Here is a 21,431-nt window from a genome sequence, read left to right as displayed (position 1 = left end):
TAAAGTGTGCAATAAAGAAACAGTTGAAGCAAGAGAAAATAAAATAGTGCTCATTATGTAAATACCTCAAAGGATAAGGGCAAATGAAGAATAATAAGAAAATATGATCTAAACTGACAAATTTTCAATGATGTTGAAAGACACATCAATCTAGTGGGGAAATAAGTCGGTGAAGATTGATGGTTTTTCAACTATTTGTTAGATTGTTGTTACTTACTTATCTTTGTATTCAAAAGACAATTTGGTGAATCATCATATGAATTAAGTTTTGCTTTAATCTTATAAATTCTTTATTATTATTTTAAACTAGAGATTCAATTTGTCTTTTACATACAAATATTATTATAGTCAATTCAGTTATGACTTGTGACAATCTAGAATTGTTGAAAATTTTGAGAAATATAAACTTTGGTCCCATGTTAATGAACATTATGAGACGGAAATTGCAAAGTCTCTTGAAGATATTGAGTTTGGGGGAGAGATATGGTAAAAGAACAAAATTGAGTGAGGAAGAATTGGTTCTAAATCAATTCATATAGTTACTATTTATATAGTAAATTTGGATCCTCATAAGGACATTAATGTTCTTTCTCTCAATTAAGTTAAGAGATTAATTCATGAAGATCAAACTCAATACCTTCAAGAATTAAAGTATGAAGTGTCATAAAGTATTGACTGAAAAGAGAATTCATGTTCGTTTTGTTTTGAAAACTCTATTAGGACAGTCACGACACTTGTTACTTATTATAGTTTTTGGAACTAAATAAGATGGATATCAAGATAGTGTTCCTTGATGGCAACATAAAGAAACACAATAAAGTGCAATCAGATGAAACTTTATGTCAATAGACACAAAGTAGATAATGTGCAAACAAAAGAAATCCATTTATTTGTTAAGAAAATTGTCTCTTATTGATACCACAAAAGTCTCATAAAGTGATTGTCTCATTTAGTTTTGAGATGAATATTTTGGAGAGATGTGGGTTATACAGGTTCAGTGGGAGTATGCTTATATTTCTTACAGTTTAATGAGTCGATTTTATTTTACTTAGTCAACAGTGATATACGATTATTGTGCGGAACCAAGAAATCACTAACAAAAGTTTAGTGACAAAAGATCTTGGGCACATCTCTTTTGTATTAGGCATTTCGATACTTAGAAATTATTCTCAATGTATCATTTGGGTATAACAAAAGAGTCGTATCAATAAAGTTGAAAGTAAATTCGAGATGAAAGTCAATAAACTAAGGAATTGCCTTAATCATAAAGGGAGACTGTCTAGTCTCAATCATTGTCCAAAAGAAAATCTAGAAATTTAGAAAATAAAGTATTTTCCCATATGCTTTAGCATTGAGAAACTTATGTATGATCTGACTTATACGCATCCGGAAATAGTGTATACGATAAGATCATTTGGCAGGTACTTGAGCAATTCAAAATTTGAATTGTTAAAATGAGGCAACCATAAAGATTCTTATAGAGAACAATAATTTGTGCTCACATATCGGAGATCTAACAATTTGGAGATCATCAGGATGTTTGACTCTGATCCTTTTGGATGTCTATATATAATGGACATTTTAACTCAAGAACTGACTGTAAGTATTTATGTCACTTGGTTGCATAAAGTAAAAGTTTTTGAAAGACAACTCAAGTTATATTGTGACATAAGCCAGTCGGATAATGTTTCAACAACTATTTTATAAAGTTTGTCGACTTATTAGTTGTTGTTGAATGATAGAACATATAGAGATAAAGTTTATGCTAGCTAACTCACTAATCAAAGACGTGACACCTAAGGTCTTTCATATTATTTTTGTCAATAATGATGTCTTGGATTAGTGGGAGTCTCTAATTTGTTATGTTCTAACTTTGGTTTTGATACTGATACAGATTTTGTTAAGGTTTTCTGCAGAAATAAAGTTTGAGGTTATTATTATTATAACCGGTTCTGTATCTTTTGTGCAAATATTGAATTTGCAAACTTCAGTTTGATCTCACTAAAGTTTTCAGTTGGACCAGTTGGAAATAGGCATGATTTAGAGATCACATTGCATGAAATTTCCATGCCACTCATCCATATCAGATCTATGTCGTCAAGTACATTGATGTGGTGGTCGTCGGGGTTCCGTCACGTTATACGTCAGTGACGACAGCCGCGGTGGTCCCATTATTGGTGTATGAGATGGACCAGATTGTAAAGTTGAAATCTAAAGATAAATAGCATTCGGATGCGCGCCTAAGGAACAATGATATAATTATAACGATATGTAGCCCAAGTGGGAGATTGTTGGAATATTTTACAATATTCCAATAATATTATGTGGGCAAATATCTTTATATAATTATATTAGCTATTTATCAATTAGGAGCCTTAATTGATTAAGTGATCAAATAAAGTTAAAAGGCTAATTAGATTTCTATTTAGAATTAATTAAGTCATTAATTAATTGGATATGTGCTCAATATGAGTGGATGTCAGGATGGCCCATTTCGGAATAATGGGAACCCTAATTGGCCATCACACTATATATAGGCTATGGTCCCCAATATACCGGACACACTGCATATTGACTCTTCTCCCCATCAGAAGAGTCCTAAAGGCATAAGGAGTCCTGGTTGAGGAAGAACCACAAGCCAACGGGTGTTCGTCATCCGATTCTGTTTCAGGTCAGTTCATCAAGTGGATTCATCTATCCAGGTATTCCTATAATCCTTGATAAATCAACATGTCGTAGATCCTGTTTCATATACATACTTGTGTTTATTTAGCTTCCGCACTAAAGTAAGATTATAGATTTAATCTTTGTTATTAAGAGTATGTATATGATTAAATTATTAAGTTAATTCCAACATCAGCCACCTCTAGTTCTGTCACAGTGTTTAAGGGCTCAAAACCCTTTGTACTTGACCAATTTTTTTGTTGATCTTTATTATTGTATGTGTGTTTGTGTATTTTCTTTGAAAGGTTGTTGTCGTTAGTACTAAATATATGATTCTATGACGTTTGGGGTGGGTGGTGGGTAGAGGGACTACGCCGAAAGTAACTTTAATTTGTTGGGGTTGAATTAATGAATGGTCCAATTTCATCCATGAACACAAAATATATATAATTGTGTACCACAATAGTATTTTTATTTTTAATTTTCAGCTTACGCATAACGCATATATGAATATTTGTATATCTTAAAATATGATAATTAGTTTTATGTAAAGTCTTGTTTGGTGTTTTTGATCAATAAGTGTTCTTTGGTTGATACTTACTAGAAATATTATTTGTGTGGTTTGTGTTTGAACTCGAGATATATTGTCTACATACTTCTTTATATTTGAAGTTTGTGAATTTAATTACTATGCTACTTAACAAAATGAAAATAAGAGTCTCGTCTGGTTGTGTTGGTGTTTGGTTTCTCGGCGATGCTGCTGTGTTCGGTTTTGTTGTTTTGCTGCGAGTGTTCCTTTGGTTTTTTGCTGGGAGTAGGACGACTATAGGAGCTTTGGATTTAGGTGGTTTGTATTGTGGTGTTCTTGGGGCCTGTGTGTCTGAGAGGCTTTTATTTAGTCTTTTGGTTGTTTTAGCTTGGCCTTGTTTGGCTTGTTGGGTGTCATTTTCTTGGTGCTATCTTGTATTTATTTTCTTTGTTTCCTTCCTTGATATGCCTTATTTGGTTAAGTGGTTTAATAAAAGTTTTGCTGTTAAAAGAAAACTAATAATATTACTCAAAAAGGAAAAGAGAACTAATATAATATTTGTGCTTACGGGTCACAGCTTTGCTCTAATTTTTTTATTTTAAGACGAATATTATATAACGTGAAATTAGTCACGCTACAAAATTACTCATTATTGCAAGATTATTGTCTGATATATAATAATTATAATTGTAATATTTATAAATGTCAACTTGTTCATATATCAATAATTATTTACTCAATGTCAAGGATGAATATCAGTATATGCATCCCCCGACATTTGAATAAATAGCCTACCTTCCTATTGGAAAATGAAATTGCATTCCCTACTATTGCACCTCTGCACTGTTGTTTGTTCCAACTGGTGGAGGTAATTTTTGCCCATTATTTATTTGTCATTTAACTTATTCACCACTAATGCTAGAAATTTCATCTTAATGGTGAATAAATTTAATGTCCGAAGTTTAAACTCCAACTTCTATATATATATATATAATGTGAAGTCTCTATCAACTTAACTAAATTATATAATTTATTATTTATTATCTTTTAAAGTTGTTTACATATGCAAAGAAAATTCATAAATTCTATAAATCTCACACATACAAGGAAATAAAGAGAGTAATTATTAACTATAGTTTTGTCAAAAAAAAAATGTATTAACTATTGTTAGAAAGCTAGCACCCTGTATTCGTAAGCTTAGCTCAATTAGTAAGAATATTGTATTATATATGTAGAAGTTGAAGTTTGAATTTAGAATTTTTTATTTATTCACCTCAATGGGTGAATTTATAGCTATTAGACATGTATGAAAAGAAAAGAAGAAAAAAACATGCACCCCCCGAGCCAGGGTCTCCGCCACTGATTAGGTTCATAAAGTTTCTATTTTCAAGTATGGGCTAAAAATAGAAGAGTCGTTTATAATGGGCCGGGAAAATAGTTGTCAAAATAAAAATTGGTTAGACTCGACAGGATAATCTGCCCACCACGTCGTCACCCCCCCCCCCCCCGTTTTTTTAAGGGTTACGAGCTCTCTTGCATGGGTAGTCCATTTTAGACATAGTACCGGGTACCGGTACGCGTACAATACTCCTTCGGTACGCACCGACGCCGTACCTAGTTTTTGTTTTTTGCATTGGGTACACACGTGGTACACCAATTCAAAAAAACACGTTTTTTTTCTTCCTTTTTTTTATTAGTTTTATTTATAGGAAGATTTAGGTTTTTTATTTGTTTATAATATAAAAGTAGCAACTACTCGTGCTTCAGCGTTCACACATCTCCAAGCACGTATTCAACCGACTCAACAAAGCTAGCAATAGACGCTGCCGCTTATGTTGGTTGAGGGAATACCCTTTTCAATTGATTGAATGAAATTTTGAGTGAGAGAGAAAGTCGGGATATCGTGTGGAGCGTCTATTGGACTGAATCTAATTCTTAGGGGCTAGTGAGTTTGATTGAGCATGATCACCAAAGTAAAGAACTTGGTGGTTCCATTACCAGAAAAAGAAAAAGGTTGTGAAATTCTTATCAGTTAAATTTATTTGTTTACTCATGATATATAAATTGCAAGTATACAATTATCGTCAAGTAGTAATTAAGATATCGTGTCTACAAGGATTGTCTTTAATTTTGAACCAAAACAATGAAACCAATGCTTAAAAGTAAGTAAAAGAATAATTGGGGGTTTTGTTCATAAGAATTTGTTGAAAACGAAATTGGAATTTTATCGAACGGTTGGCGGGCGATTGGATCTTGTCGGTTCATCTCATAGTAATTTGTTTGGTGAATCATATTGTATACTCATGAATTACTCAACTAGTTTCAAGATTGAATCAATAAAATGATTATTCTCAATCTCTTGGATAATAATCCTCTCACTTAATCACAACTCCCCAATCTCTTGGGTGAATTTGTGTTTAAGTGAGGTTTCACAAACATTGATTCCTAAATCACAATCAATAAACCTAAATCTCTAAAGTGATTATCAATTGTTCAATAATTCCTAGGTCAATAGTTAATTTTCATTCTCATGATAAATCAACTATTAAGTTCATCACATAATTTCGTCAAATTATATGAAGCATTAAGAGCAAAGAATAATTGATTAAAACTAGCTAGATCATAATCCATTCATATAGAATTAAGTTCACATATATCAAACAAATTACAATAAGAATCCCCTAAAAATCCAATCTAAGAATCTAAAAATTCATATTAAAAATAGAAATTACATGAAGAAGAATAAATGAAATCTTCACGACAAGAGGTGTTGAAGTGTTTCCACCCTTTATTCTTTGCTTGAATCCACTTCAATTGAGCTCCAACCTTCAATTTTGGCCCCAAAGTTCGTAACTCCTTTTTTTGAGTTGAAACATTGCTTATATAGAGGTATTCTTCTATAGGCACGTACAAAGGTAATAGGCACAAACTTAGGCACACACACATCAATTTAAAATATTAAATGAAAAATAAAATTATCACATCAATCAATATGAATTTAATTATTTTAACTTTAATTTTTAATCTTGATTGTGAGTGTGTCTAAACTAAATTTATTTAGGCTCGTGTCCATAGTAAAATTTCCCTGCTTATATATTATATTATAAAGCAGAACAGCAGCGCCTCATGCGCAAGAAACAGCGCCTCATGCGCAACATCCAGTAACCAACTTCACAAATTCAAAATCCCAATGTGTGGTATGTTGATCCAACACGTCTTGTGCAAGCTTCATCAAGATCAAAACAAGGGCAAATGCTTAGCAGCTGCGTGGCACTCAAGTAACTCACGTGAAACTCATGAAACAACAACAAAACAAGGCTAATGCTAGCAGCCGCGTGGCAATAATCAATTCTTGCGTAAAACATGAGAACCAGCAGGAGCAACATGTTCAATTTGATGGCCTTTTGAGAGCCACTTGATCATAGCATGCATGTCACTCAATAACTAATGTCTTAACACATCAAAACAACTCCTTCTTCATTTAGAACAAACTCTCTTAAATTCATGCAATTTCTTCTTATTTAATGCTTTAAAGTCATCCAATCATCCTCTAAAATCTCTCGAATTGTGTCATTTTTAGTGTGTAATAACGGAATTATTAACTCACTAACGATTTTATTTGACAGATATGTTACTTGAGGACAAACAACAGTATTCATTTGAATAAATAAAAAGTGAAAACTCATTTTGGTCTCATAAATTTCTGATGGGACGTACAATTTACTCCCTGACAAGTAGTCTCAAATTTAATTTGTCCCTGACATTTTCATACTAGGAACAAACCATTCTTTGATTTGTTATAACAAAGAGACTAATATGTCCCCAGTATGAAAATGTTAGAGACTAATTTAAATTTTTTTTTTTTGGTTAAAAACCAAATTGTCTCGTCAAAAAATTGTGAGGGGACTTATTTTGGTGTTATTGTTCGTGAATTGCATCGTATTTAAAATATTTTTCATAAATATTAAGCTAAATACCGCCAAAATCCTAGCATGTTTAATTAGAAGGGTTTAATAAGTTTATCATCGCTATAAAAAAAAATTGCATGTTTTTCTCTCTACAAAACTTTTGTAAGCAGATTTAGTCCCTATTGTTTTTTAAAAAAATTAAAAATTGTTTAATTATTTTGAATAATTTTTTAAGACATGTTTAGAACAATATAAAGAATTTATTTATAAAAATTTAGAACTTTTTAAAATGAGATGAATTAAGTGTAATTTTTATAAATTTTAAAATAAAAGTAGTGAAAATCATATCTCAACTTTAAAATTAATTTTTTTTTTAAAGAAAATTTTTATAATATTTTAAACATTTCGGCAAAATAATTATATAAAAATACACATATTTGACACTAAAGACTAAAATTGTATGTGCACAAAAGTTTTAAAGGAATGAAAACATTGGCTCAACCCCAACATATATAATACGACAACTTTATCAATTAAATTAAGCTCATGAAAACAAAAGAAAAACATATAGTAATATTTATAAAAATGTTAAACAAAAACACAATTTCTAATAATAAAAGGTGTAATGCAAACTGGACAAAAAAAAAAAGTGTACGTAATACTCCATTACCTACCCCCAATAAACTTGCATGAGTCAACGTAAGAAATACTAGTACGTACTGGTAGTATTGCACGTCTTCGTTTAACGATAATAGATGGATAGTGTTTTCATATGTGGAAGAAGTTTATGGGTACTCTTTCCAAGTGGTGTTTTCATCATTATCAATTTATTTATTTTTATTTGACTAAATATACGTTGATCATTTCTTCTTTTTTTTTTTGGGTAGAAATACGTTGATCATTTCAATTAATCAAAGGGTTAAATAAATTATCAACAAAAATAAAAAGGTTAAATAAATTTTTAAGCTTATAAATATCTCAAATTTTATTTTTAGTCTCTATTAAAAATTTCAGTAAATTTTGACCCTTCAAATAATTTTCGTCACAACTTTTAATATATACTTTTAATTCAATTCATATATATCATTCAAAATTTTAAATTTTTTCCACAGTCTTATTTAGTACACTATATAAATCTCTCTATCACCTTTTTTTTATGAATATAATTTTTGGTTTTCACCACCAGTTTAATCTGGTTTGGGGGTCAGTTCTGGCAACAAGTGGTTCCAGCACCTTCCCGATCGTAGTTGTGGGAGATCGAACTGTGGTCCTCCTTACCAAGTTCAGTGCCAATCACCACTGAACCAACTAACGATTGGTTCCATCACCTTCTTTAAACATGCCATGTTGTGGAAGAGAGGTGTCAGGGGATCAATGCTCTCAGCCAGTGTTTTAAAAACCGGACCGGTTGGACCGGAAACCGAAGGTCAATCGGTCTGGTTTGTATGTTGGATCGGACATGTTAATGAATCGGTGAAAACCGCTCGAACCAGAAAAAACCGGCGAATCAACGGTTTTTTGAACCGGCCGGTTTATTTGCAAACCTGAATTTTTTTTTTGGTGGAAAAACTCAATTTTTTTTTTTTTTTTGGAAACAGGCGTTTTTGTTTTTTTTTTTTGTAAGATGGTTGAATTTTTTGTTTAAGATTTTAAATGTTTAAAAATGTAACAAAATTGTCATCACCAAGGATTGAACAACTCTCTATAATAGTTGAGTCACACTACCACTATGCTAAATTGCACACTTGTTAATAATTTTACTTTATATTCTATATATTGCATATATTCTTTATATTCTCACAATTGATTTGTTTCAAAAGCACATTTGATTTTTTTTTCATTTTTTTATGGACTTTAGATTTTGTTTATTATTTTTTTATGAACTTTATATTTTATTTATTGTTCATCTAATGTCAATTTAATTGTTCAACTCTCATTTTTACTTATAATAACTAATGTTTTTGTGGTAAATAAAAACTAATAATTCTAAAACTTATTTAAAACCAAAACTTATGTTGCAATTACACTAATCATTCTAAAACTTATTATTCTAAAACTTATGTTGCAATTACACTTTGTTTAAAACTTATTTGTGTTTGATGTTTAAAACTTATTTGGATTTTGTATTATTGTAGTGTGTGTGATGACAATCTTTAGGATTTGTATTTAACAACTTATGATAGAGTTTATGGCATTTTCAATTTTTTATGATTTTTTTCAAAGAACGAGTTATCTGATTTGACCGGTTTAATAACTATAGTTTTATTATAGAGACCGGTTCATTCCATCGGTTTAATCCGGTTTAATCCGGTTAGTCATGCGGTTCGACCAGTGACCCAGTGGTTCGACCAATGAACCAGTAACCTAGTACTCTCACCGGTTTGATGACCGGTCCGGTTTTTAAAACACTGCTCTCAGCTGAAATAGGGCTTGAAGCCTTCAAAAAACCTTTATGCTCATTTCTTCATCGAGTGGCGTCAACCGGACTGAAAAATCGAATAGTTGATCGCGCTCTTTGGTCAAAAGTTAATTTTCTTTAAAGAGGAGTGAATTTAAATATAAATTTTTAAGTTTTTAGCGTTTACCTTTTATTAAAAAAATCTAAATTTTTGTGAAAAATATTCTTATAATATTATGAACATAAATACAAAAAATTATTTAAAAATGTGAATAGCACATATATGAGTTGCTTAAAAGCATGACTAAAAGTTGTGACGTCAAACATTTTAGGACCTAAACTTACTGAAATTTTTATATGGACTAAAAATGAAATTTGAGATATTTATAGAGAAAAAAAACTTATTTAACTTGTTAAAAACAATGTTTTAAGAACCGGACCAGACCGGCCAGTTCGACCGGTTCGGCTGTGAACCGGACACGCAACCGGTCCGGAACAAGAGCCAGAACCGCTAGTCAGTAAAACCGGTAAAAAACCACTTTGAACCGGTGGGAACCGGGAAAACCGGTGAACCGTCAAACCTGAAAAATTGGCCGGTTTTCTCAATTTTAAAAAAAAAAAAAAAACTGTTTTTTTTCTTCTTTATTTTATTTATTTATTTCTTAATAAAACCTCTGTGAAATGAAATAACCAAAGTAAAACCACAAACACGTTAGTACCTCTGATTTTATTTGTTTTAGATTTCTAAGTTAATTTATTAATCAATTATGAAATAGAAAAATCATATGAACCAATTCTAACACCATCACTAACCAAGTTAAGTTAGTGTCTGTCAGATTTCACCAACACCACAAACTCATGTCATCACAAAGATTGAAAAAGAAGTGTAAAAAGAGGTTGAACTTGAAGAAGAGGTAGAGTTTGAGAAGAAAAAAATAGGTAGAATATGAGAAGTAGGAAAATGAAAAAGAGATAGATTTAAGTGGCTGTGCAAGATAATAGTAGAAATTTATAAACTAGAAAGTGGTAGAAATTTAGAGAAGCAGGAAAGTGACTGTGGCCTCTGTGTGGCGGCTTGCTGCTATCAAATGAATGAATTTTAGGGTTAGTGAAAAGTACTCCCTATATATATATATATATATATATATATATATATATATGGGGAGGGATCAAATTACACCGGTGTAACATTTGAGTAATGTTACACCGCTCAATAACGCTTTAACGAATACAAATTTTACAAAATCCACCGTTGGATTGAAAGTTTATATCGTATAGATCATCCATGTTGAATTTTACAAAAATCTAAAATCGTTTGATATGTTATTGAGACCGATGAAGATTAATGGTTTATGTGTTTTTATTGAATACCGTTAATATTGATCTATCTCAAAAACATATCAAACGATTTTAGATTTTTATACAATTCAACATATATGATCTATACGATATAAGCTTTCAATCCAACAGTGGATTTTGTAAAATTTGTATTCGTTAAAGCGTTATTGAGCGGTGTAACATTACTCAAATGTTACACCGGTGTAATTTGATCCCTCCCCTATATATATATATATATATATATATATATATATATATATATATATATATTACCTTGTGTTTTTTAAACAATTACATTGGGCTTTTTTTTAGACAAATAAATGTGTATTGGGCCATCCCATTATGTTTTTGAAAAACTGTCATTACTATTATTATTGTGAATTTTTTAATAAAAATATTATTTATCAGGTCAAATATTATATTTATTATTTATTATTATTATTCCGGTTCAATCGGTTCAATAGCGATCTAACTGGTCCAACCGATTGAACCATGAACCGGAGGTCACACCGGTTCGACCTCCGGTCCGGTTTTTAAAACATTGGTTAAAAATACAATAAAATGAATATACATTTAGTCAAAACAAAAGAAAATTAATATACATGTTTCAAAAATCAACGTGTAATCGTGTGTATTGGTATTTAAAATTGGTTCAAAATTTCAATGATAATAGACAGACAGTATTTTCAAATGTGGAAGTTTAATTTATGGTACTCTTTTCTTTTCAGATGGTGTTGAATTTGATCATTGTCAATTTAATAATAAAATATAAGAAAATGAATATACATGTTTCAAAAATCAACGTATATTTTTATTTTTCTTTGATTTAGTCAAACAAACATCGACTCAATCACTATCTCTAAATTGTAAGAATGAAGATAACTGTGATCTTGTATTTCAACTATAGAGAAAAAAAAAATTGGTCAACCTATAGAGAAAAAAAATTCAACTATATTGGGCAACGTCCTAATAGAAAAATTGAGCAAACTTTGAAAAAAAAAAAAAGTATATATATAATATGTGACTATTTTTCTTTTAATTCTTCATTTGTGAGTGTATCTAAACTTTTTTTTTTTTTGGAGGTATTTTTCATGTAAGACTTGCTCCCAACAATTGTTAAAGAGGGGGTGAATTTGATTAAAAAAAAAAAGGGTGAATTTAAATATGAATTTGATCAACAATACACTTAAAGCGCGCTCAACTGCATCACTAGTTAAATGTTTATCTGTTGTTGTCCATTCCAGAAACATGTTGTGGGCTCAAAAAAACCATGAAATTGCGCATCAACAATTTCCAAATTTTGTTATTTCCTTGCTTCCATCGCAAAACTTATTTTTACATCTTTTCATAATACTTATTTCATAAATAACACCAAAAAAAAAAAAATCATACTTCATAAAACTTATTTCATAAATAACACAAAAAAAAAAAATCATACTTCATAAAACTTATTTCATAAATAACAAAAAAAAATAAAAAATCATACTTCAAATTTGTTTATAATTTGACACTGAGAGCCCAACAATTTGGTTTTTGTTTTAAACACATTATTACCAACAATTATGTTGATTTTAGTATGTGGCTACATATCTACCAAGGGTTAATCATAAGACACGTGTCCTACCATCCATCCGTCCCTCAAACCTACTACGACTCATCCCTATTTTTTTGCATGTATATTTATAGGACCTATATTTCCCTCATTCAATCCACCAAATCAACACCACTAATAACCTTCCAAATTCTCTTACCTTACCAAATCTCATTTTTTCATTATATCTTAGTCCCTTTGCATTCTTTTGTTACCTCTCCACAAAAAATGGTGACCGTAGAAGAGATTCGTAACGCTCAACGTTCTAAAGGCCCTGCCACTATCTTAGCTTTTGGCACAGCCACTCCTTCTCACTGTGTCACTCAAGCTGATTATCCTGATTACTACTTCCGTATCACCAATAGCGAGCACATGACTGATCTTAAGGAAAAATTCAAGCGCATGTGTATGTTTCTAATCAATTATATTATTAACTTATAGTATTAGTTGCGTCGCAATCTTTGATATTTGTGATGATTGTGGTTTAATTTTTGTGTAATTGCAAGCAATTTTATTATATGCACAAAAATATAATAAATTTTAGTATCACCTGATAGATTTCAATATTAAAAGAAAAAACCTTAATCATAGGTACGATAAACATTTACAATATCTAGTTGTAAGTCTTTTCACTAAAAAAAGATCTAGTTGTAAAAGTCATGCTCAAAGTCATGCTGATAGTCCTTTTCATGACGCAGTTTTGATATATATATATATATATATATATATATATATATATATATATATATATATATATATATATATATATATTACATAAAATTTTACACATTTAAATATAACTTACATAAAAAATGTTTTATGTATAACATTTTAATTTTTTTTATTAAAGTGCTTAGCAACGATAATAGCCTAGTTTTTTTTTTTCTTTCTTGATGTTATAATAAAAAAAATTAATTATACTTTTTTGTCCTATTTTTAATTAAATCTTTTTGTCCTATCAAATGAGATTAACTAACAAAGTTCTTGGACTGTTCTAAAATTTCAGGTGATAGATCAATGATAAAGAAACGTTACATGCACCTAACAGAAGACTTTCTGAAAGAGAATCCAAACATGTGTGAATACATGGCACCATCACTAGATGTAAGACAAGACATAGTTGTTGTTGAAGTACCAAAGCTAGGTAAAGAAGCAGCAAAAAAAGCCATAAGTGAATGGGGACAACCAAAATCCAAAATCACACATCTTGTTTTCTGCACCACTTCCGGTGTAGACATGCCGGGAGCCGATTACCAACTCACCAAACTCTTAGGCCTAAAACCTTCCGTCAAGCGTCTCATGATGTATCAACAAGGTTGTTTCGCTGGCGGCACGGTTCTCCGCTTAGCGAAAGACCTTGCTGAGAATAACAAAAATGCAAGAGTTCTTGTTGTTTGTTCTGAAATTACTGCGGTTACTTTTCGTGGACCATCGGATACTCATCTTGATTCACTCGTAGGACAAGCGCTTTTCGGTGATGGAGCCGCAGCGATGATTATCGGTGCGGATCCTGATTTAACCGTGGAGCGTCCTATTTTCGAGATTGTTTCGGCTGCTCAGACTATTCTTCCCGATTCTGATGGTGCAATTGATGGACATCTTCGTGAAGTGGGGCTCACTTTTCATTTATTGAAAGATGTTCCCGGGATTATTTCAAAGAACATTGAAAAAAGTTTAGTTGAAGCTTTTGCACCTATTGGGATTAATGATTGGAATTCGATATTTTGGGTTGCACATCCGGGTGGACCGGCTATTTTGGACCAGGTCGAAGAGAAACTCGGCCTCAAAGAGGAGAAACTTTTGTCCACCCGACATGTGCTTAGTGAATATGGAAATATGTCAAGTGCTTGTGTTTTGTTTATTTTGGATGAAATGAGGAAGAGGTCTAAAGAGGAAGGGAAGATTACAACCGGTGAAGGGTTGGAATGGGGTGTGTTATTTGGGTTTGGACCGGGTTTAACTGTTGAGACCGTTGTGCTTCATAGTGTTCCGGTTCAAGGTTGAATTTTAGTATACATAGATTGGTAAATAAAATTTGCCTGCTGAGATATGTGAACCAACTTTGTAGGCAAGCTCAAATTAAAAAGTTTGAGATATAATATTGTGCTTTAGTGATTATGGTATGGTTCTAATTGGTCATGTAATGTGATGTTTTTACCTTTTAGGTATGGTTCTAATTGGTTATGTAATGTAATGTTTTTGCTTTTTTTTTTCTTTCTGAAATTCATGTAATGTGATGTAAAGTATAATATGTTTGGTTGGAATTATTTGCTATTTTTGGGTTGGAATTATTTGCTATTAAATAGAGAAATGATATTTTTATATAAAAATTTAACGGCAAATAGTTTCTCTTTTGTTTTTTATGTTTATTTTTAAAATGTACAATTGTAAAAGATAGATAGAAAAAATATACGAGTATATATTTAAACCAAAAAAGAACTAAAGATATATAGTGTCTCTTCAAAAAAAAAGATACATAGTGTCATATGCCATATTTGTATTTTTAACAACGCTATTTTGAAACAAAACGTCGACATCATATTTTAACAACAACCAAAATTTACTTCCGTTTAAAGCAAAAATAACAATATACAATACACAATCATGCAAGTGTGTGAATTTTAGTTTTCTTGTCACTTATAATTAACATATAAGGTCTATTTAAACAGCAAAATGTAATATAAGTATTAGACAGAATAATATATGACAGAATAATATAAGAGAAAGTTTAAGGTATTAAACAAATTTCGTCTTTAACTAAGTTATTGGGCTCAAGCGGTTAATGAGTCTCACCAAAAAGGACGGATTTCAGGAGACCCGGGTTTGATTTCTGGGTGGAACAATTTCTTGGTCAGACTTTACTTACCTCGTGGCCGAACTCTGGACTACTAGGACTCATTTCCCCTATGAATCAGAGGATTATAAACCAAAAATTTCGTCTTTATGATATGGGTGGACAAAATTTTTATTTTGGTATTTTAAACAAGTTGTGCATAGGACAAAAAATTGTCATGTGGTTCAGTAGGAGATTTATATCCAGTCCATTGGCCTCTAGTTTATCGAGTTTTAAAGACAATTTTAAAATCAAACACACTATAGCTAAAATTGTTCCGTCTAAAAGTTAGTCAATTTTTACATCTTAACCATTAACCAACTTTTCTTATTTTTTACTTAATGATCTAAATTTATACATTATTTCAAGTTTTTTCTCCAACTAAGAGAATCCTTTCCTCGAGAGGGTTATTTTTTCAATTGTTTTTGTTAGATGCGTGTTGCAATTATGTGGGAGGGAGAAAGAGGAACAACCTTTTTCCAGAATTGACAGATTTGTGGGGCAAATACTTTGCTTGTGAGTTGCGACGTGTTTGGAAGTGAATTTGTGAATGGTTTTGTTTTGTGTGAGGTTGGTGGCGTTGCCTTACTTGCGGTTCATTTGTTTTGTTTTGTGATACAACGTTCAACTCTCTTTCTCTCCACCATTAATGTCGCCTTGAAAATTGAGATTTTTTATTTTGACAAATTTCAAACCAAACCTAACTAAAAACATATTCACCAAAATAAACACACATACTCTTATATCACCGTTATTAACCATAAATTTGGATATGGGAAATTTTCTTAAAGTTTTTTTAACAAGCCAAAATGATATATATTAATAAAAAAGCTTCCTCATCACAAGAAGTGTCAAGAAAGATTATCAGAGTTTACACAAAGTCACAGAAAGAAATACAAACGATCATACAAGACTCAAACAAAGTAAAGAACTAGACCAGCAACTATGGTAATTTGAAACTAAAGAAACACTCGTCGTCTTCAACCACCGATAGGAAAAAAGCTTGATCTTGTCCAATAATTGATAAATAGTACTGGATGAGCCTCTAAACAACCTGTGATTTCTTTCCGTCCACACGACTCATGCGCTAGCAAGCCAAATGGGCTGCAAAAAAAACCGTCGTGCTCTAGAGTCTAGATCCACCAGCTGAGTGGGGAAACTAGACAAAGTGATCTCGGATATAAGTGAAACCCGTCGCTGAAGTATCAATCCAAGTGTGAAGTAAAGCCAAAAGAGAACCAAAAGTGCTGCATGAGATGAATAAGTGATGAGCTGAATCAGCCACCTCAAATCCAAATACGCCAGTATGAGCTGCAGGAGATAAAATGTCTCGAGTGACTAGGTTTGACTTAGTGGGCAACCTGTCGCGTAGTAAACGACATGCAAAAACAGAGACCTTCAAAAGAACCTGAAGGTGCCAAATGAGATGTTCCGCATCATCATAGAGTAACCGAGTCAAGAGTAGTCAAAAGCTGATAAGCGCCCCGGACAGTGTAGCATGTGTCGGGTTCTGGCTGCCACTGCCACCTATCTGCTAAATTTTCTTTAAGTTGAGTTTTCTTTATATTTGTTTTAACAAGAAAAATTTATTCAATCACTATATTAGCTCAATTGGTAGAGATATCAGTTCAATTGGTAGGGATATCATATATATTATGCAGGAGCTGCGGTTCAAACTCCGGACACTCCATTTATTCACCTTTAAGGTGGAATTTCTAGTCTATTGCTACTAGACAAAAAAAAATAGCCAATCACTATATTATTCACCATTATTATTGTCCATAAATTTGAAAATAATTTTTTTTAAGTTGAATATTTCTTTGTATTTGTTTTAACAAACAAACTTTATTCCACATTAAAGATTGAATATTTCTTTGTATATAATGTGTGTCACGGCCCGCAGTTTATAAGAAAAAGATACTTGTCACGGCCCTATGACATATCAGTCTCGCCATTGACAAACAAGTAAGACAAGGACTAATCAAGGGGGTATGAAGTTATATTCCTTACAGATGGTTTCTCTCCCAACCCCCCTCAATTCTTTTCTACCCCCTGAATTTCCGTTTTTGCCCCTGGGGGGTACTGCGGTTTATACGAACCGAAATAAGCTGACATGCTGATAAATTTCGGTAACCACTTACCGAAATCTGGGACATTTCGGTTCGCAGGTACCGAAACAATTATTTCGGTAAACTTCTACCGAAAATGGCCTAATTCCAGCGACCAATGTACCGAAATCTAGGACATTTCGGTTCGCAGATACCGAACAAGCTGACGTTCGTTTTTTGTGTACCGAAAACGCAATGTTCGGTTTGCAGTTACCGAAATGGTCTAATATTTGGCTTCGGTGAATACGAACCGAAGTTTTTTGGCAAAAATGTTTCAAACCGCAAGGGGCAAACTTGGATTTTTGGGGGTAGAAAAGAATTGAGGGGGGTTGGGAGAGAAACCATCTTCCTTACATTACATGTGTATTTATGTAAAAGGGGGTATGAGGTTTTATCACAATGCTCAAGAAAATCCAAGTGGTAAAAGGGCACCATACATTCTTCCAAGTGGACTACATGCTCCATACCCTAGATGCTTGTATCTTTTTTATATTTTAGATTTTAGATTTTAGATAGATAGTAGATGAAGTGACAAGATCTTCTGAAATTCATTACAAGAAATTTGACTTATAGCTACGGCAAAATCCTGTAGATAATGGTCCCAAAACCGTGGGTATAGGCCGAAAAACCTACACCAACGGCAGTTTTGTTCCATGTATTTTGCTTCGCTATACCCACGGCAATACGCGGTTGCAATAGTCTATAGCTACGGGTATTTAAGGTTGTTGGTCAAAATCTCATACCTATACCCACGGCAATCGATAATAAGAAAATCACATTACCACCGCATTTGTCCGTGAGTATATGTTTGGCAGAATTTTTTTTTTGGTACATTTTTTTTAATAATAGGTACTTTTTTTTAGTAATAACAAAAATTTGCAGACTATATTAAAAAACTAATAAGTCTTGCAAACATCTTAAACTAACAAAGTATATTAAAACACCAAAACAATGTTAACTAGAAAAATCTCCAAAATTGAAATTGCACCAATTTTTTTAAAGTTAAATAAAATTAGTACAACTTGAAAGCAACATGACAGCCACTGTTTGCTTGTAATTCACCCTAAAACTACCAATCGAAAAACTATCAACCACCAAAATACATGTGTATGTCATCCCTACCAAACAATAATCTGAAACAGACTTGCAACGGAATCCAACTAGATAGTAGCAGCCCCCAAAACCAGCCAAACAGGACAGCAAAGAACCCAGAACACAATATACGTTTTCTCTCTTTAATCTTCGTTAGTGTATGGATTTGGAGAATCCGTTTGGTTAGGGGAACTAGAAGAATCAGTAACCTATAGAAAATAAAAGAAAACAAATTTAGAAAATCAATTTAATTGACGTTTTCATAATATTCAAAATATGAGCTCGAAGTGTAAAACAAAATATACCTGTCTTGCAGCTCGTAAAATGTCATTCACATCTTCTCCAGAAAATCGATTTTGAATCAATGACAACACATTTACCAACACCGCATTTGTATTGTTTTGTTGTTCTTGCATTTGCTTAACTTTATCGCGTAACTCTTGATTTTCGGACAAAGAAGCTTTCAATTTTTTGGTTTTGGGAATCTTGCCCATACAACACACTGGTCCTCTTTTTTCAGGTCCTTGTACTTTGGAATATATATATATATATATCATCCTTCCAAGGCATGTGACTTTGTATCTCTTGGACCGATTGAGATGTTCCAACCTCATTATCATGTTTCTTTAGTTCTTCCTTGGGCATCAGTTGAAGTTATATGAGTTTCTTCAACATTACTTCCTTCGGCATGAGTAGAGGTTGTTTGAGTAGCATTACTTCCTTGGTTGGATTCTTTTAATATGCAATGCCCAATATTTAATTTTCTCGTCGTCCTTCCCATTGCTGTAATACTTTCAATTTAGCAAGTGGGTGATTAACAGAAACTTGAACTAGCTTTTGACATAGAATAGCAAATGATAGAAATATAATTTTTAAATTATGTAAACTTAAAATATCAACGGTTAGCAACAATATGATGACCGTAAAATACAAAGGGAATGAAAATATATATAGAAAAAAAAATAATGAGTATCAAATCAAATTCATTAACTAAACAAAAAGTCAAGTCTAATTGCATAGAAAAAGTATAAACTCATTGCCAATTAAAACATATCCTTCCCTTCTTCATTCCCATCCTCAACGAAAACTTATGGTTTAGCAGGGCAACCCAACCAAATCTGATAGCAGAACAGAATCAATCCAACACTAAAAAATTTCAATCCTTGCTATCTATCTAAAATTAAATAACACCACCTATATATAACACAACTCAAAACAAGAACACCTATAGCAGTAGCAAAGAAAAACCATTCCAACGCATGATAATGCCATCCTTTTTTTTTAAACACTGATAATGTCATTCCTTGATATCTAAAATTTAATAACCCCATCTATAATAACAATTCAAAATAGCATCACCTATAGCAGCTATACAAATGGACTTAGCAGTTAGCACCACCACAATTAATAGATTTTATAATTTTAGTTCCACAATGATGATATGGCCTTATTCAATTGTTACGGAGCATGTTATCAACTACACAACTTATATCAACTATGAATTGAACTAGCAATTAGAGAAAAGATGAGAAATAGTAAAAAGTGAATGAAAGATTGACTTCCAGCTACACAAATCAAAGCAAAATTGGGGAACAATTGAAACTAAAGCTAACCACAAATTTAAGGAACAACAAAATCAATTAGGGTTTTTATATGGGATTTGAGGAAGAACACACAATTCAAATTAAAGCTAATGACAGATGTAAGGAGCGACAAAATCAATTGGGGATTTTATATGAGATTTGAGGAAAACACAATTGAAATTAAAGCTAACCACATATTTAAAATTAGAATACAAACCTTTCTTTTCTGCAGCAATGGAGAGGAATTGACAGGGTTCCGGAAACAATAGAGAATTGAGAGGGTTTATGCAACAATGGAGAGAGCGACAGTTAACCTGAGAGTAGCGGAAGTGCCTTCGCGAAGAGCGATAGTTAACATGAGAACTTACCTCGCGAAGAAGGACGGCGAAGAAGGACGACTCACAGTGGGAGAGAGCGGTGGTTACTACTCTCAGTGGGAGACTGAAGGATTAATCAGTGGTTCTCAAATTTAAGAATGAAATTTTCTCAAATTTTTAGGGTTCACATGTCCCGCCAATGTGAAAAAGTAGTGGGAAATATTTTATACTAAAAGAAAAAAGTAATGATAGAAGAACTTTGTAAAAAAAAAAAAAAGATTTTCGGCCAGTTAAAAAAATAAAAAATAAATCCCACAAACCTATACCATCGGCTATCCTGAACCTATACCCATTGTTTTACTTGCCGTCGCTAAAATTGTCTGTTGGTATATGGCAGATTTGTTGTAGTGATTTATATATACAATGGGAAGGTTTTAAGTTTGAAATCAAATTTTAGTCAAAAAAAAAGTTTGAAATCAAATAAAAATATTAATTCTAATAATGTTAGTATTGACATGTGGTCAACTGAGAGTCGGGATCATGTGTTGTGGTGTCATGGTCGTTGTCTTAAGACTGGAGAAGATTTTTCGGTGGCAAATGTGTATGCGCCATGTGATGATATAGCAAAGCAACAGCTGTGTGATTATTTATCGGTGCGTATTCAGGTGGTAGGGATGGAGAGGGTGTGCATTTGCGGGGACTTTAATGCGGTTAAACATGTTGATGAACGTCGTTCGTCAAGGGTGGGTCAACGCAGCTTAGATCACATTCCTTTTAACCGCTTCATAGATGATAACAACTTAGTCGATCTACCCTTGATTGGTCGTAAGTTTACTTGGTTCAAAGGGGATGGTCTTTCGATGAGTCGCCTTGATAGGTTTCTTCTTTCGGAGGGGTGGTGTTTGACTTGGCCCAATTGCAAGCAGGTGGCCAAATTGATGGGGTTGTCTGATCACTGTCCTCTAGTTCTCTCTGCGACGGAGGAGGATTGGGGACCTCGTCCGTCTAGGATGCTTAAGTGTTGGAAGGATGTTCCGGGTTACAATGTGTTTGTGAGAGAGAAGTGGAAT

General features: G+C 32.4%; 2 protein-coding genes across 3 annotated transcripts; one reads left to right on the top strand and one right to left on the bottom strand.

Moving 5' to 3' along the window:
* The first annotated feature begins 12,533 nt into the window (after positions 1-12,533).
* LOC123889305 (chalcone synthase) lies at positions 12,534-14,716 on the top strand. The gene is made up of 2 exons (XM_045938587.1): positions 12,534-12,834; positions 13,435-14,716. The coding sequence occupies exons 1-2, from the start codon at positions 12,657-12,659 to the stop codon at positions 14,430-14,432; spliced, it is 1,176 nt and encodes a 391-aa protein (XP_045794543.1). The 5' UTR covers positions 12,534-12,656; the 3' UTR covers positions 14,433-14,716.
* Positions 14,717-18,201: 3,485 nt separating this feature from the next.
* Positions 18,202-20,559, bottom strand: LOC123890122. 2 transcript variants are annotated; one of them, XR_006802716.1, is made up of 3 exons: positions 20,262-20,559; positions 18,767-19,244; positions 18,202-18,670 (listed from the first exon to the last, which is right to left on the bottom strand). XR_006802716.1 is itself a non-coding variant. In XM_045939670.1 (2 exons), the coding sequence occupies exons 1-2, from the start codon at positions 19,079-19,081 to the stop codon at positions 18,605-18,607; spliced, it is 381 nt and encodes a 126-aa protein (XP_045795626.1). In that variant the 5' UTR covers positions 19,082-19,331; the 3' UTR covers positions 18,402-18,604. The 2 variants fall into 2 exon arrangements, 1 of the variants encoding a protein (XP_045795626.1); XM_045939670.1 differs by lacking the exon at positions 20,262-20,559 and having other exon boundaries at positions 18,402-18,670; positions 18,767-19,331.
* Positions 20,560-21,431: the final 872 nt, after the last annotated feature.

Source organism: Trifolium pratense, linkage group LG6, assembly GCF_020283565.1.
Source record: "Trifolium pratense cultivar HEN17-A07 linkage group LG6, ARS_RC_1.1, whole genome shotgun sequence".
Taxonomy (NCBI): Eukaryota; Viridiplantae; Streptophyta; class Magnoliopsida; order Fabales; family Fabaceae; genus Trifolium; species Trifolium pratense.
The sequence above is the reverse complement of the archived record's forward strand: the minus strand, read 5'-3'. Positions and strand labels throughout refer to the sequence as shown.